This window comes from Diadema setosum, chromosome 12, assembly GCF_964275005.1.
Source record: "Diadema setosum chromosome 12, eeDiaSeto1, whole genome shotgun sequence".
NCBI lineage: Eukaryota > Metazoa > Echinodermata > Echinoidea > Diadematoida > Diadematidae > Diadema > Diadema setosum.
The window spans coordinates 24,357,736-24,373,455 of NC_092696.1; the positions used below are offsets into that span (position 1 = coordinate 24,357,736).

General features: G+C 37.5%; 1 protein-coding gene across 1 annotated transcript in view; it reads left to right on the forward strand.

The window, feature by feature from the left end:
* Positions 1-2,754: 2,754 nt before the first annotated feature.
* The window catches only part of LOC140235628 (N-acetylglucosamine-1-phosphotransferase subunits alpha/beta-like), a 49,484-nt gene continuing 36,518 nt past the window's right edge, over positions 2,755-15,720 (forward strand). The window contains exons 1-3 of the mRNA XM_072315636.1: positions 2,755-2,901; positions 3,904-3,989; positions 13,286-13,420. Of these exons, the coding sequence (XP_072171737.1) occupies positions 2,782-2,901; positions 3,904-3,989; positions 13,286-13,420 (341 nt within the window). The 5' untranslated portion in view covers positions 2,755-2,781. The remainder of the gene's footprint in view (positions 2,902-3,903; positions 3,990-13,285; positions 13,421-15,720) is intronic.

Consider the following 15,720-nt stretch of genomic DNA (forward strand, 5'->3'; position numbering starts at 1 on the left):
AACTTAATGTATGCAAGTATTACCCAATGAGATTCTTTTGGAAGTACCTTGCCATGAGGTCAAAGGTCAAAAGGTTCAAGGTCTAGTGAAACTACTAAATTTCACTTCTTCCCTTAACTTATGAAAGGGTCAAAAGTTAAGTAAAAATCCTCAACTCTTCAAATACACGCACTTTTAGACAATATAGTCATTCACCCAGTTAAACCTACTTTAACGAAAGTGAGCATTCAGCACATTTGTGACAAACCTGTCATTTTAATATTTTTCTGATAAGTATTATGTGAAACTGTCATCACACGTCAAGACATTGTACTATAAACCTACAAGGTGAACCATGCATTATGGCGGAAACATACCAGTCGTCATAGCGGCATTTCTTGTGTGTGTGTCTGTGTGTGTGTGTGTGTGTGTGTGTGTGTGTGTGTGTTGTTTTGTTTTGTTTTGTTTTAAGTGGCCTCTTAGTGCAATTATTGTTTCTTCGTCACATATGGCTCGTCCTGATTATGAGTATACAGAGGAGAGGAAAAAAAGTACCTATTTTTTTTTTTTCTATTAATAATACAATTTTCAAATTACGATCGTATTCCGGTTCGCCAGTGAGTGTATGTATCGGTACTGTTTGTATGTTTTTAAGTACGTGTGCGTGTGTGTATGCGTGTGCGTGTGTGGGGGGAAATTGTGCATGTTTTTGTTCAATTTTCACTGCGTAATATCCTACTACCATGTTATATCGCCACATTTTTTCACTACAGACAGCTTAGTTTACTTCATCATCGGAATTACGAACCCTATTTTGTCTTCGGATCAACGATCCTTCGAACAACTTCGGAAAGGACATCAAGGAACACAATTCTTAATTCACAATTCTAGAATCTTGGCATAAAAGGCAGACAGTGTTTATCTCAGACAGATCTAAACTAATTTGTATAATATACGTAATAAACAATTCATGGGTTTCTTCTAAACGAGATGTTTCTCTTGAAAATGGTATCAGACACTTCATTTGAGCCACATGGGTCTTTTCTGGCGCTTTTGACGTGGTCATGGATTTTGTGCGTTGTGCTCTAGTTTCGTAACATATCGTGTTTCTGCCCATTGTGTGTGTGTGCTGTGTGTGTGTACACCATCCACATAGGTTAGCTCGTTAATGTTATTTCATTTTTTCAGCTTCACATTTTCTACATAGGCATGCATTTCGAATTGCCAGGAGAGATGTCCTTATCTACATTTGAGTTGAAAATGTTAATCAGTACTTACAAGTCTTCTGTGAGACTGGCGTCTCGTAATTTCATGATTGCAAAGAATGCACCATATTTCCCTGGCACTTTGGCTTTGCAGGAATCCTTTTGTGTCGCAGGTCCTTTCTTTCTCCTTTCACAGAAAATGTACCACGGACGGATTTTCCCATGACAGTGTGATCACCCACGAAATGCCTGTTTAATGTAGATGTGCTTGGCAATAGTGATTAGCTATCTCGATGGCAGATTTAATTGATGTTGAGCAACTATCTTAATAGATTTGATATGAAAATAATATAAAGTATTTTAGAATAAAGAAATGCCAATGGGAAAAATTCATAAATCACACTTTCAAAACTGACAATGACAGTGAATATCTCGTAGACTTTACAACAACAGTGAGAGGTTTGCATTCGGCAGTAATTTTGGAGTAGTTTCCATGTGCAGAACCCTCATGAATTTTCAAATGCATGTGGTCATTTACTGCTATCATTCTCTTATTTGAAGTAAGGTAAGATGTTATACACATCAAAATGAATGGGAAAGAATGGCAAAATACTATGATAGTGTGAAAGAGACAGGGAAATTGTGTTTTCACTGAAAGACAATATGCATTATACCTAGGAGAGTAGACTAGAACTCCTTTGGGTTCTGCAATATGGTTTGATTGACATTGGTGCTCAGCCAACGAAACCTGGATATTGAAGACTGGCAACTGTCATGCCACGCCCTGTTCCACGCCTCTATTCGGAGGTTTCTTGCTAGACGTATTTTTAGTCAACTTGACTTCCACATCGTCGCGCCCTCTATTGACTGCCAATCAAGGACTGATTCAGGCTAAAAATACGTCGCCCGCTAGACTACATCTACTCATGCGGATGCATATGGCTCAATGAGGCGATACCGATATTTTATTCTATTTTAGGTATTTCAGAGTAAAGCCTGTTTTGTTTTACAGTACTATATGTATGGAAAGCCAACTTGAACATGTGGAAATACTCTTAAAGGTTGAATCTCATAAACTTTGATACATAAAACTTTGTAACATATAATCCTGATATTATGTAAATGTTAATCAAGATTGTGATGTCTAGTTATTACTGAAAAATAATGAAATGTGTGGTCCTTTTAAGAATGTGTCATTACATAATTGTGATTAACTAACAATACTCTTTTCTCATTTGTATGTTATACTGTAAAAGTAGATATTTTTGTGCGAGTAATTTTTTGTGCTCGTGCTTGGCTGGGTAAGATGAATTTTGCGTGTTTTTCATTCTGCAGAATCAGGACGTTGTCACTGGAACATATGGCATGCAAAAATATTTGCGTGCTTTTATTGTTGTGCTAGCTTCTGGTTGCGCGAAATGTACGAAAATTTCCACACCACGAAAATTTCCCCTTTTACAGTACATTTAAAAAAAGAAAGATATTGCTTTAAATTGCTTTAATGTGTTCTGTGATACAAATTGTATCTGATTTTAACATATTCACTATTCGTTGCTTCCTTTCAGTTTGACCTCTGTGACCTGTAGGAATAAACTACATGAAGATGTTTAAGATAGTGCAAAAACAGACCTACACATTCCTGTCTCATCGCTATGGCATGCTGCTCATCTTCAGTGGTATCATCCTTGTGATAGTGTCTGCCTTTCAGTTTGGAGAGGTAATGATCATGATAATACATGTTTGATTATGAGAGTGTAGACATTTATAACAGGCAACATATCTGCTCAGAAAAGGTACTCACAAAAATGTTAATGGTAAGATACACAGTCAGACAGTGTGTGATAGGCAGATGCAACATGTTCATCTTTAATCTTATTAAAAGAAAGAGCACATTACAAAAATCATACAGAACTATCATGTAGAATTTGTGCACTCAGACAAAAAGATATTGGAAATAATCATAGAAACTAGTGTATTGATCACCAAAATACTGTAGCTGATCCATGCTAAGATCATATGACCTTCCCAAGTATATCCTCCAGTCTTTAATGCCTACCCTACGATTTACATGACAGGCAAGAGATGGAAAATACCATTACTGCTTGGGGTCAATATAACTACAACATGGTAAATTCGGTAAAAGCAGAGTTCTCCCTTTTAATTCTCATGGAATCAGTTATGATTTACATCAATGTGAGAACTCAGACATTGTTTGATATGTACAAAAGTGTTTTTATTTCTCCAAAATGTGTGTGTATAGTAGATGCAACAGGTGAAGTCATCTGCCCCAAATATATGGCAAAATGCACCAGACAAGTCAATCAGTATGAGTATGATAATATACAACTGTACCAGATGATGGACTGTACTCCAACTTGAAGAAGAATCATATGTTAATCCAGTCTTCTTTAATAATCATATCATTCTGATAAGATTTAGGGTCTTTCTTTCTGAAGAAGAGACCTGAGTAGTCCACTGAGTCACTTTGGTGATGAATGGCAATGTCATTTTAAAGAAAAAAAGTCAAATCATGCCATTTTATCTTTATCTGACAGTTCAGTGACATGACATGTCTATTGCTGAGTGATGGTACTGCCTTCTTGTCATGATGACAGTCCCAGTGTGTCAATGTCCGAGATTGTTACGATTTCTCTTTTTTGCAGTGTGATCCTATTTTTTTTTTGTGTGTGTCTTTTTATTTGTCACATCTACTTATCAGGTTGCCATTGAATGGAGCCAGGATCGATACTCGAGACTTTTCAACATCTACCATGATAATATTGCTAATAAAGCCTTTGAGAACAGGTATGTTTTATTTTGTTTTGTTTTGTTTTTATGTTTCCGCCACGAAGTGTCGCCGGAGGCATTATGTTTTCGGGTTGTTCGTCCGTCTGTCCATAATCGATTTTGTGGATAGCGTAACTAAAAAACAATTTGAGGTATCCTAATGAAACTTGGCATGTATATGTATGAGTGGGCAAAGTTGTGCCCATCAACTTTTGGGTGCACATGCTCAAGGTCAAAGGTCAAAAAAGTCAAGGTCAAATGCTCAAAATTTCACTATTTCCCACATATCTATGCAATGCCTGAAGATATTTTCTTGAAACTTAGTGTATAAATGAACTATCAAATAAAGATTCTCCAGAGAGTTTTAAGTCGTCAGGTCAAAGGTCAAAGGTCAAGTGAAAATGTTAAATTTCACTTTTTTCTCCATATTTCACAAATGGTTCAAGGTATCTGCATGGAACCTCGTAAAGTACATAGGTCCTATGCATGTCCTGACTGGCAGTGATTATCTTGGGAATTTAGGGGTCATGGGTCAAAGGTCAAGGTCAACTCCGCAAAATTTCACTATTTCCCTCATATCTATACAATGCCTGCAGGATTTTTCTTGAAACTTAGTGTATGCATGTATTACCCATTATAGATTCTCTTGGAAGTTTCTTGCCAAAAGGTCAAAGGTCAAATGAAAGTGCTAAATTTCACTTCTTCCTTAAAGGCATAATTTACTATTTGCAGATGAAACAAAAACCCAGCATTAGTGCTTTAAATAGTTTTAAAATGTGAGTTAGGGATAGAAACAACCACTGTAAAAAGTTGAATTAGTAAAATCGATGTTAAGTATTGTATGTGAACAGTAGTTATAATAAAAATGTTTCCAGACTAAACCGTCTACAGTTATGGTTTATTCAGAAAAATATGTCTCCTTATTTTAGGCTTTATTGCAAAAATTGTATATGATAGGATGTTTTGTGGTACAACAGACCTACACATAATGCATTAAATGTCATATCTTGAAAAATCTTTCAATCACTGTTCCCAAAGGTAAAGAGGACCTTTAAACTTAAATAAAAGGGTCAAAAGTCAATTACTTGTAAAAATCCTCAAATCCTCAAATACCTGCACTCTTAGACAATAAAGCCATTCATCCAATTAAACCTAGTTCAAGGAAAGAGAATGTTCATTCAACATATTTGTGACAAGCCTGTCATTTTAATATTTTGCCAATTATGTGAAACTCATCACACATTGTCAAGACATTGTACAGCCAGGGCTTGACCTTAACTTTTTTTCTAAGAAGCCAGCCGGGCTCTTCAGGGACCTTTTTAGGGAGCCAAATTGAGTTTTAGGGAGCCACGTTTCCCTCAGTAGAGGTCTATGACTATTACATGTATTAACCTGGTGGAGAAGATTTCATTTAGATATAACATGTATTTCTCCGCAGACACAAGCCTCTAACGGGTTTTACATGTAGCACAGTCACAGTGTGTGTGTGTGTGTGCGTGCGTGCGTGCGTGTGTGCGTTGTGTGCAGAGCTGCCAACCTTTGGAAACACAAATTAGTACTCAGCAGCTCCAAAATTCGAATTATTCCACCAGAATTCGAATTTTTTCAATCTCCCTCTTTTTGCTATTTTGAATTAAATTCGTCGACTTACTGTATTATGAGGCCTATACAGGCTCTAAACATAACATTAAGACACCTGCAGGATTGCAGAAGTATCGAGCTGGTCACCAGCACCGCAGCACGATAAAGATTCCAAACTACGCAATGTTCAGCGTTGATTGATTGCTTTCTCGCAATGAATGTGTACAAGTGCATGAATGTACCTCCAAAAACTTGCTGGGCTGGTTATGGAAGCTCCCACTATGTAGCAGGGGAGGGGAATGCTTTCATCTTCTCAAGAGAGCTTAAGTGTGAGCGAATGCAAAACTCTGTTCGGTGTTTCCAATTATTGTTTACTATAAAACATAATCATGTGTTGTTTTCAGGCTTTTTCATTATATTGGATTTTAAACATCAGTATATTCCGAAGTATTCCAATTCATTTTCCCCCTGACTGGAATCGGAAAGTCTGCTATAACCATGATCGCAAAATGCCACGCTGTGTGTGGAAGCACCGATGTGCAAACACGTGGTTTCACTTTCAAGTTTAAAGGAATGCGCCATGTGCTCCTGCCTAAGAGGTTACTGCAAGTTCGATGGATCGAATGCGCCATAGCTGAGCTGAATGGCTTGTTTACGGCAAACATGCAGTTTACATTTGTACATTCGATACGAAGAAGTCATTATGTCTTTCACGAGGAAAAAACATACAAAACAAGCAAAGAAAAAACACCTACGAACGAATGTTGATAATAGCGAAAACTTTGAAAAGTAATAAGCAGTTATGATGAGCATGAACTGAATTAATTGTCATGATTTTGCTGTCTAACCAGGTGATGACTGCATCTCATTGGACCTACTGTAGTGAATTTGTCTGGGCGTAAGGGACCTTTCATGTATTTCTGTGATTGCATTTTGACTGATTAATCGATCTTTCTTTTTTTTTCAGGGAACATAAGATATTCGATTTAGTACACTATATTCGACTGTTTGATGTTTCCTACTATACGCCAAAAGAAAGGCTATAGAATCACGATATCTTTGCAATGATTCCTTTAATTCAACAAATGAGCTGGTTATTCGATTGATATTTAGAGGATATTTACACGCTGTTTATTCCAGTGCGCGCATTCTTTCGTCTGGCACGCACCTGGGTGTGGCACCTGCTTTCACGTGGAAATTTCCACAAGGGGAGAGGGGTGGGTGTCAAGTTTCTTCGAGCCGAAGAGACTGCATGTATTCAGTATTTCACAATCTCTTCGCTCTAATTTATTGTCATTCGTGCTTTCCCCTTATTCTTTGCTGATATTGAACATTTAGATTTAACTTTACGAAGGTTGGTAGATCGTGGATCTTTTTGTTGTGAGGTGTATGTAATTTCTTTTTTCTCATTCTTTGGAGGGGAAAGAAGAGTAAGAGGGAAAGAAGAATACTTAGTAAGAGGGAAAGTGAAATAAAACGAACGGCACATGGCACGTACGCTCAGCATTCACAGTAAGCCATCTTCTTATACCAGCATAGTTTTTATCATCACCATCAGACATCACTCAGATCATTTTAGCCTTTTCCTATCAACATTAAGAAACAGGCATAGTCCCTCGAGATAAACACCGAGGAAAATAGATAACAAATACAAAGTATCAACACCTCCCAACAACACAAATATTTAGGAAAGACAACACACGTCGCTTCGATTCGAAAAAGTATTGCAGCAAAGCGGAGAAATCGCCGTTACGAAAATAAGTGCGAGACACTTGAAAGAATTACGTTTGAATATTTCAAAGTATAAAGGGAACGGATAAAGTGATATAAAATGGAAGAAATCGTACCAAACGAGGTGTGAGAACTTGGTGAGAAACAACAGAAATAGAACGATAAGTTTAGTATAGTAGGATTAGGCCCTAGCAAAAGTTTCCAGCACCGAAGCTACGCGAAAATTAATACACATCGGAAACTCAGTATTGTGACGACATCCTTGGGATCGTCAATATTCACAAACGATACAAAACAAAGGAAATTAATTCATTTTGACCGGAAAATGGTTTGCTATAAGTATTCTGTTATATGAGATCTCCTTTAATAGGCCTAGAAATACATCGAGTTTCCATGATACTCGGGAAAGAAAGTTCGAACGCTTTTCACCTGCACATACTGCAGTGCACATCAATACACGAACAGAAACTCACCTCTTCCTTGTAAAAAAAAATGATGCAATAAACGTTACAAAAAACACACACAACACTCTAAAAATCATTTCGTACTTGGGAGGCAAGGGAAAAGCGAAAGAAGTAGAGAAAAAGGAAGCAGATATTGCACAACGAAGCGCTTCTACCCCGACTCAAAATGAAATAGGGTATGACTTTTTATAGTGGCAGCTGGCTACAGTGTGTAGCTAAAGCTACTATACTCACACTCCCCAGTCGGCCACACACATGGGGATACTAGTACCACGGCGATCGATGTAAACATCCAGGGTCCGCAGGCGACAGGGATTCAGGCGCGCGAAGTTCCGTTCGGTGTACACAGTACGCAAGCAGCGATTGCGTGTGCGCACGCTATGTAGAAGCTACGAACACACACACATCGGGTACACAGACACAGACACACACACATGCGGGCAACGCGGGCCGGCTGGCTGGAGAATGAAACATGTACAGTGTGTGGTCTATATTGCAATTGCAGGCTGGGATAATAATGGGATTCGGGCGTCAGGGCTCGCTGCGCGTGCCGGGGCCGCTCGCGCTCGTCAATTAAATGATAGTGTAGTGTGAGTGTGTAGATTCTGTGTTGAAACGTGAGGCTATATGGCAAAAAACTTAAGGAGCCAGCCGGGCTTTTTTCATACATTTCTAGGGAGCCCGTAGTGATTCTGGGGAGCCAATGGTCCCCGGGCTCCCGCTAAGGTCGAGCCCTGAGTAGTACTATAGACTTACGTATTAGGAGAATCATGCATTATGGTGGAGGCATACCAGTCACCATAGCGACATTTCTAGCTGTTTATTTATTTTTTTGTCAAAATAGAATGAAGTTTTTGTAATTGGTAAGGACTGTATACTGGTAAGTAGAAGTTTCTTGACCTCTCTTCCAGTGGTAATTTGATTTGTTAGGAGGGATAGAAATAAGAAGACACTTGTTTAAATGAAATGAGAGTGATAAGAGGTCTTAGGTCAAGATCAGAGGGCACTATTCTTTAGATTATGGTATTGTTTGGTAGGACAGACAGAAATAGTAAGAACTTGTGAGTGACATTATCGAGACAGTGCCAGGTCAAATGTTCCGGTCAAAAGTCACTCAGCTATAGCTAAACACTGCAACTTTTTGCCACAACTTCAGCTAGAATAGTGGTTGCGAACAACGATGAAGTCTATATGGTGAGTGAAGTCTGTGCCTTAATCCTGTGAAAAGCAAGGAGTGGTGCCCTATCACAAATCCTTCTAAAACTGAACCTCTATCTTGATAATGCTAATGAGAGATACAGCCAGATTGGAATAGCACCAGAGTCCATATTAAAACTAAAACAAGTACTTCTTGTAAAGTGATACAGTAACAACAGAAACAATCTTAATAAACATGATGAGGTTGTTATATCTTTGAGATGAATTTTCTTCATAAGATGGCTGCCAAAACTGAACTTAGTTGTAGCAGAAATGAAATTTAACCCAGAAACTAAGCATGCTGTTATTGTACACACTCCAAACTGATAAGGTTACAAGTAGAACAACAACAAAGAAGTATGCTGGTACTGAATACTAATAGCCAAGTTGAGGAAATTTAATGGAAGCTCAGGAAAGATAATAGATAAAAACTCTACTATTTTTAACGTAAAGTGCCAGAAGGCATGAAAATGCGAGGTTAGGATATTATGGGAAAGAAATTGTATGTCTTTTTGCACAAGAATTGATTCTGGACACCTATCAATTTCACTGAAAGGTTTCGGATGTGAAAATGCAAAGGCTGCTATCGGGAGCAATGCCTTTTCTGTATGGGGATAAAAAATTAATTTAAATACCCATACTACAATGAATCACTGGCATATATTGCATTCTGTTCTTCATTTTGTACTAGGTACCCCTCCACCCTCCCCCCCCCCCCATGTGTACCAGTATATTTGTATCTACCATATATTTGGCTACACATGTGGTTGTATTGATACTACCCATGGTTGTGACCGGGTAAAGCTGTGTTTGATGTACATGTATCAGACATTTGTACACACAGGTTCTTTCAAAGGGTTTTAAATATATTGTAATAGTATTCAGGCTGCCTTATGTGTTCAGTGTCTTCAAATAGCTTCTATTTACTGCAGAATATTGTACTAGGGGGAATGTTTACACAAGTGTGTGTAACCTGTATGTGAAAGGTTTTTCAATAGCCATGCCAATACTGTGCTAGTAAGAAAATGGATACATAGAGACTTGTTTGAGAAAAGACATGATACTGTGATACTATACTGATTGTCATGATTTCTTATGTTAGGTTACTTTTTATCAAACTTTTGACAATTTGTTACAATGCACCTTCCCTAGAGATCAACATAATTTTCAGAATTCTGTCATAGCTTATATGAGATAGAAGTCAATGAAACTCTTGGCTGCAGAGATATGCACCTATGATAGTAGTACAATCTATTGAGCTGATCTTATAGAAGATTGCTGTATTTGCTCAATTCAGGTACAATTTTAGACCTTGCTCTTTGATATCTGAGGAAAACTTTTATGGAGAAAATCAAACGATAACGAGATATGAAACTCGTCACTGAAGACAAGTTAGGTGATACGCTGGGGGGTCATCAGCTATCGGTCACGGGTGATCGACAACGAAAATGATGTAAAATAGCGACTTGAAGTTATATTGAGAAACATTCGTGAAGTGTAGTCCTTTATACAGTCCTACATAATTCAGATCAAATTGTTACTGTCATGCAACCAAGTGGAAATTTCATGCGTGTGTCGATGTGTGCAAGTAAGTCTATTAGACAGGATATGCAACTGAATATTTACCAATAGGTCTTCAAAATGTAAACCACAGGCTATGCAACTGAATATTTACCAATAGGTCTTCAAAATGTAAACCCCCCCCCCCCAGAAATCAAACATGGCGATAAAGTCTTTTAAGAGTCACCTTCACTTTAACATTTGTATTTTCAAATATGAACTTTGACCATTATTTGCATAACCAAGAGGGCTATGTCTCATCTCGCGTCATTATATAATATGATCAGTTTGACAAACTCTGTAAGCCTGCAAATTTTGCAGCAGTCGAATCATTTCGTCCACATTCTATTCTCATTTTCAGTTTTATGCAGCAAAATTGTCAACCTGATGAGGAGATTTGAAAAAAATAAAATGCATGATTACTGCAGCTTATTGTCTCAGCTACAACATACTTAAGTTTCAGAGGAAATGGAGCAAAATCAGCTGAGATAGACGTGCTTGAACGTTATCAAGTCAATGCATGGTTGTAAAAAAATCACCTCCCATAGACATAACACGTAAACTTGGCTGATTTTGAGTCTTTGCCTTTAATCACAATTTCCATTATGATGACGTTCTCAAATTGCAAAACAATGACATAGACTCGAAAGAGAAATGTTCAAAGTACAACATCCAAATTTGGGATAATATTGAGCTAAAACAACACAGATACCAGCAAATGAATGTCAGAAACAGTACTGGTACGTCAAAAAATAAATTCCACTTTTTTGATTTCAGATGATATGATGACGTCATTGAGTTTTCCTCGAAATATTGATACTTGAAATGTTATTTTCAAGCCATATGCTTTTGTAATATGCAATGAAAACATAGGGTTGCTGGACATTTTCAGGAGCTATAACAAAATAAACAAAGACATGTTTTTCACTATATTTGCACATAGACACGCGAGCGGAATTTTAACTTTGACGCCAGTGCATTCCTTTGTTACAGGTCAAAATCGATCGAAAATCAATGGATATTGTTACTTAATGTGTCAGGAATCCAAATCAGTTGAAAAAGTGCATTTTCATGTTGCTTACGCGAAAACGTGTGGACGGATGCACACGCAGGCAATTTTTTGAAACGCTTAAAATTATCTGAAACTTCGAGAAAACTGGTCGGGAAGTCCTTTTGAGCATTTTAAATTTTTGATGCGTGCATACGCGCACATCATGGTGACCTGGGTAATTAGCATACATTGTAGTACAGGACGATCAGACGTGACTTGAACTTTATGTCTACTGAAAATGGTAAAGAAATGGCATTTAGTTATGAAGTTACGATCGATCATTGAAAATCACAAAATGGCGCCTAGATGACGTCACAGATAAGTCATCGTCATGAAAATGTTACTGTACTGAGATATTGTCATGTGATATAATGACTGAAAATTTCATGTGATTTGGTCAAGTCATTATTGAGATATTTTGTTCACAAAATTCATCAGAAAGAAATGGGAATTTCGAGCAAACACAATAGGTGATACGCCATTAGCGTATCAAACAATTCCAATTCGCCAGTGTCTCTTGGATAGCTCTGTTTCAGATGTATCATTGGATTGCTTGGTGGCAAAGTTGGATCTGGTCTCGGCTGCATTTGTATGTACTAGCACTATGCAAAAAGCTACACTTCATTGTATTGGTCTGGCACTATTGTGCACGTATTGTGATTCTGATGCACAAAACATACCTATGCTACAAGCAGTGTTGATTTTAACTTTTGCATCAACTGTAATTCTTGTGTTATCTTTTTAATTTTTGTGACTCCATTTGTAACTTGTGAAGATGGAACACCCATCTCAGAAGTTTGTGGGAATGACAACCCCTCAGCTCAAAGCATCTTTGACTGAGAGAGGGATTCCTTCCCAAGGAAAACACCAACACAACCTTGTTTTACTGGCTCTGAAAGCAGCTGAAACATACGTACAGTGTTATTGAGCCCCATGACCGAGATAAGTTGGGGAAGCATGGTAGATTGGTGGCAGTGGATGACTCTGTTAGAGATTGAGATTGAATGGCAGACTCCCAACTTAGAAAGCTGATTTAAGAACCCCTCTAACAATCACCTATAGATGCATATATTTCTTGTCTGTTTGACTCTGAATTGTGAAAGGACTGATGAGAGAAAGAGGAATTAGAAAAATTACATTTGGTTATCATTTGTTTATCTTGCCCCTGAGTAACTTCTTCCTTGTCGTGCATGTGTTAGAACTTGCTGGAAACTTCACCCAGGTCACGTCCTTCATCCAGGGGTACTTTTGAAGATTTCTTTGCTTATCATTGTGTGATCAGCTACGCATTGATCGTCAAGTCGAAATTTTGTTGATACTGTGGGCTTGCAAGTAGTGGCTACACAAGATTTAGTATAAAGAAAATTAGGAGAACTAAGAGAGATCAGAGACCTTGTAGTGCTAAGTGTTGACATGGTGCTCTATATACTGTAAAACAATATTTTCACAGCATGAAATTTTTGCGAATGGGAGCCGATGGCCTTACTTGCAGCATGAAATTTTCGCGAGTTGCCTCTAACATTCAATGCATATTATAGTGTAGACAAGCTCTTTAGAGTGCATTTTAATTTCGCGAAACTCGGCTTTCGCGAAATTAAATTGCACGCGAACATTTCTTGTTGTACAGTAATATGTATCACTGAATGGAGTTAATGCCCTCTAGCTGGAGTATAACAGAGAATACTGGTTTTCTTCCTGTCTATTTTGCTCCTGCCCTGTGATGTACATAGAATGTGCCTACCAATCCCCATTGATGCTGTCTATACCTGGGTGAATGGATCCGACATTAAACTGCTGAAAGACCTAGAACAGGCCAAGAGGGAACTGGAGTCAAGCGTGACGAACACCACTGATAACAGTGAAAGGTGAGATACGGTGAAAGGGAATTGAGGTGTCATAGGTGATGGGTTTTGACAGTCTTGTAAATAGTGGCATGCTTTCAGGTCTAAATGTCAAATGTTACCAGAGCATTCTACAATTACTGTGAAACTTTTTGTGATACCATTTCATCTTTGGTAAATTAACTTCAAGTAATTGTATATTTAGTAAAAGCAAATATTTTTGAGTTTTATACCTTCTTGGATTCCCCTGTCTACATATTCTCAAGCAAAAAGCATTTGCTTTGATTGGATAAAACAGAACTTGACAGGTTTGTAAGGTAGTGAAACTGAGTGATGAGGTCAGCATATGGCTCTTCATCATTCATTCTTTAAGTGTTTGCAAATATAAAAGAGCAAAGAAATGTTAAACCTGAGTATGAGATATAGGGCTGAAGTCTGCAAGTCTCTTTCCTGATAAGACTCAAACAGTTGATATTTTTTGTAGTAATTTCTTGAAGAAAAAATTGATTAATGAATTCAATTGCTGATCTGATATAGAACATGTGACATTTTAAGGGTAACAGTAGGTGAGCTCAAGCAAAACCTGTGCAATTGACTAAGAGAGTCAACAAACGGGCAGTATTTGAGTACCTGGTATATTTCTTTCACAGGAGTATCCCAGCTGATATGCCATTTATCAGTAGCCACTACCTACTGGACACATTCTGTTATACATTGTAGTTCATCTGTACATTCTTCCTGTATACCATCATTCCTCACCATCCCCTGCTCTATATTTCATTGGGTTAATCTTCATGTCACTATCATAATGACTATTAAGACCAAATGTCATTTGCAGTGACATGCAGAGAACATCAATCTCCCAATTCTATGAACATTTTGGAGAGTACAGTCTGAAGTGTCATCAACATAGGCCTACTTTGCAATGGGTAGCAGGCAATGTATGTCAGAGACCATTATGATAACCCACTAGTGCTAATCATATCACATATTTATGAAAGCTCTGGTGAAAGAAGAAGCTGGAGCAATGCCAGATTGGTTTGTGTTATGTGTATGACAGACAGGTTCCTCAGGTACTCAGGAACAAGTTTGAAGTGGGGGAAATGCCTGAAATATTTCAAGAAAATAGCAAAACGAGGAACCGTTTTTGCTTTTGTTGCTAAACAGTTGTTTGATTCAGATAGCAAAGCCGGAACTTTTTTTTTTTTCGTTTTTGTTGCTAAACAATTGTTTGATTCAAAGTTTCACTCATGTTCTGCTAATAGATCTATTGACCCTTGCTGATTTAATTTGTAAGGCCTGTGAAAGCAGTCTTTATTCATACCAATATGAGAGCTGTGCTGTGTACCGTATACTATGCAGTACACTGTATGCTGGTGATATCATTCAGAATCAGAATAATTGATCTGTGTTTGTTAAAAAAAAAGGAACTGAAGGGTTCTATGTATTCACGTACAGATCGTTCATCACTTGACTCATATGGTGCTTCTCTAAACAGTTATCGGCAGGAAGGCAGTGTACTATGCTGACTGTGGTTGATGTTCCTGAAAAACATGTTCCTTATTGACATTTGAGCAGGATTTGTTTTCCCATCATGGCCTAGAACATCTGCCATTTGCTAATTAAACAAAAATCAATTGTACTGTTTGCTGTATCTGCTCTTAAAGGGAAAAAACTGACAGATGAGATTTCATTTTGTTCACTTGTTTGCTGTGATAGTTTCCCCAAAATTAAAGCAAAGCAGAAGTATGCTTGTTTCTGTAAAATGAAATTAGATGGGACCAACCACTGTGTGGCAGGCAAACTTCACCTTGAAGAAAAAATCAATTAACCTCCCAGAGGAAATAAGGAGAAAAGGAACCTCAAATGTTGTGGCACTAATATTGTTGATGACAATATTAATGCAATTTTTATGAAAGATGTAGTATTCATATAATATAATTTGTATTTACTTGTATGTATTGAGGAATAGAAATTACATGTGGGAATACACACTCTTAAGTAGAAAAGCTGTAATGTACTCACATTTATTTAAAGACTCAGAGTACAACCTGTTGAGTAAGTTTCTTGGAAGTAATGCCTTTGAACTTAGAATGTGTGACCTCAATACAAAAGATTGCTTTCACTGTACAAAAGTTATTACATTGTAAATCACCCATCATTGAAATACATACATTTACAGCTTGAACCATTAGCTAAATGACATCATGAATTTCTTGTAACTGTATGACAATCAGGATTTTTTTTTTTTTTAAAGAACAATTTCAGACTTAATATGACAGACCCATTTCAAATGTCATCTAAAGTACTAGTAAGATTTGAAA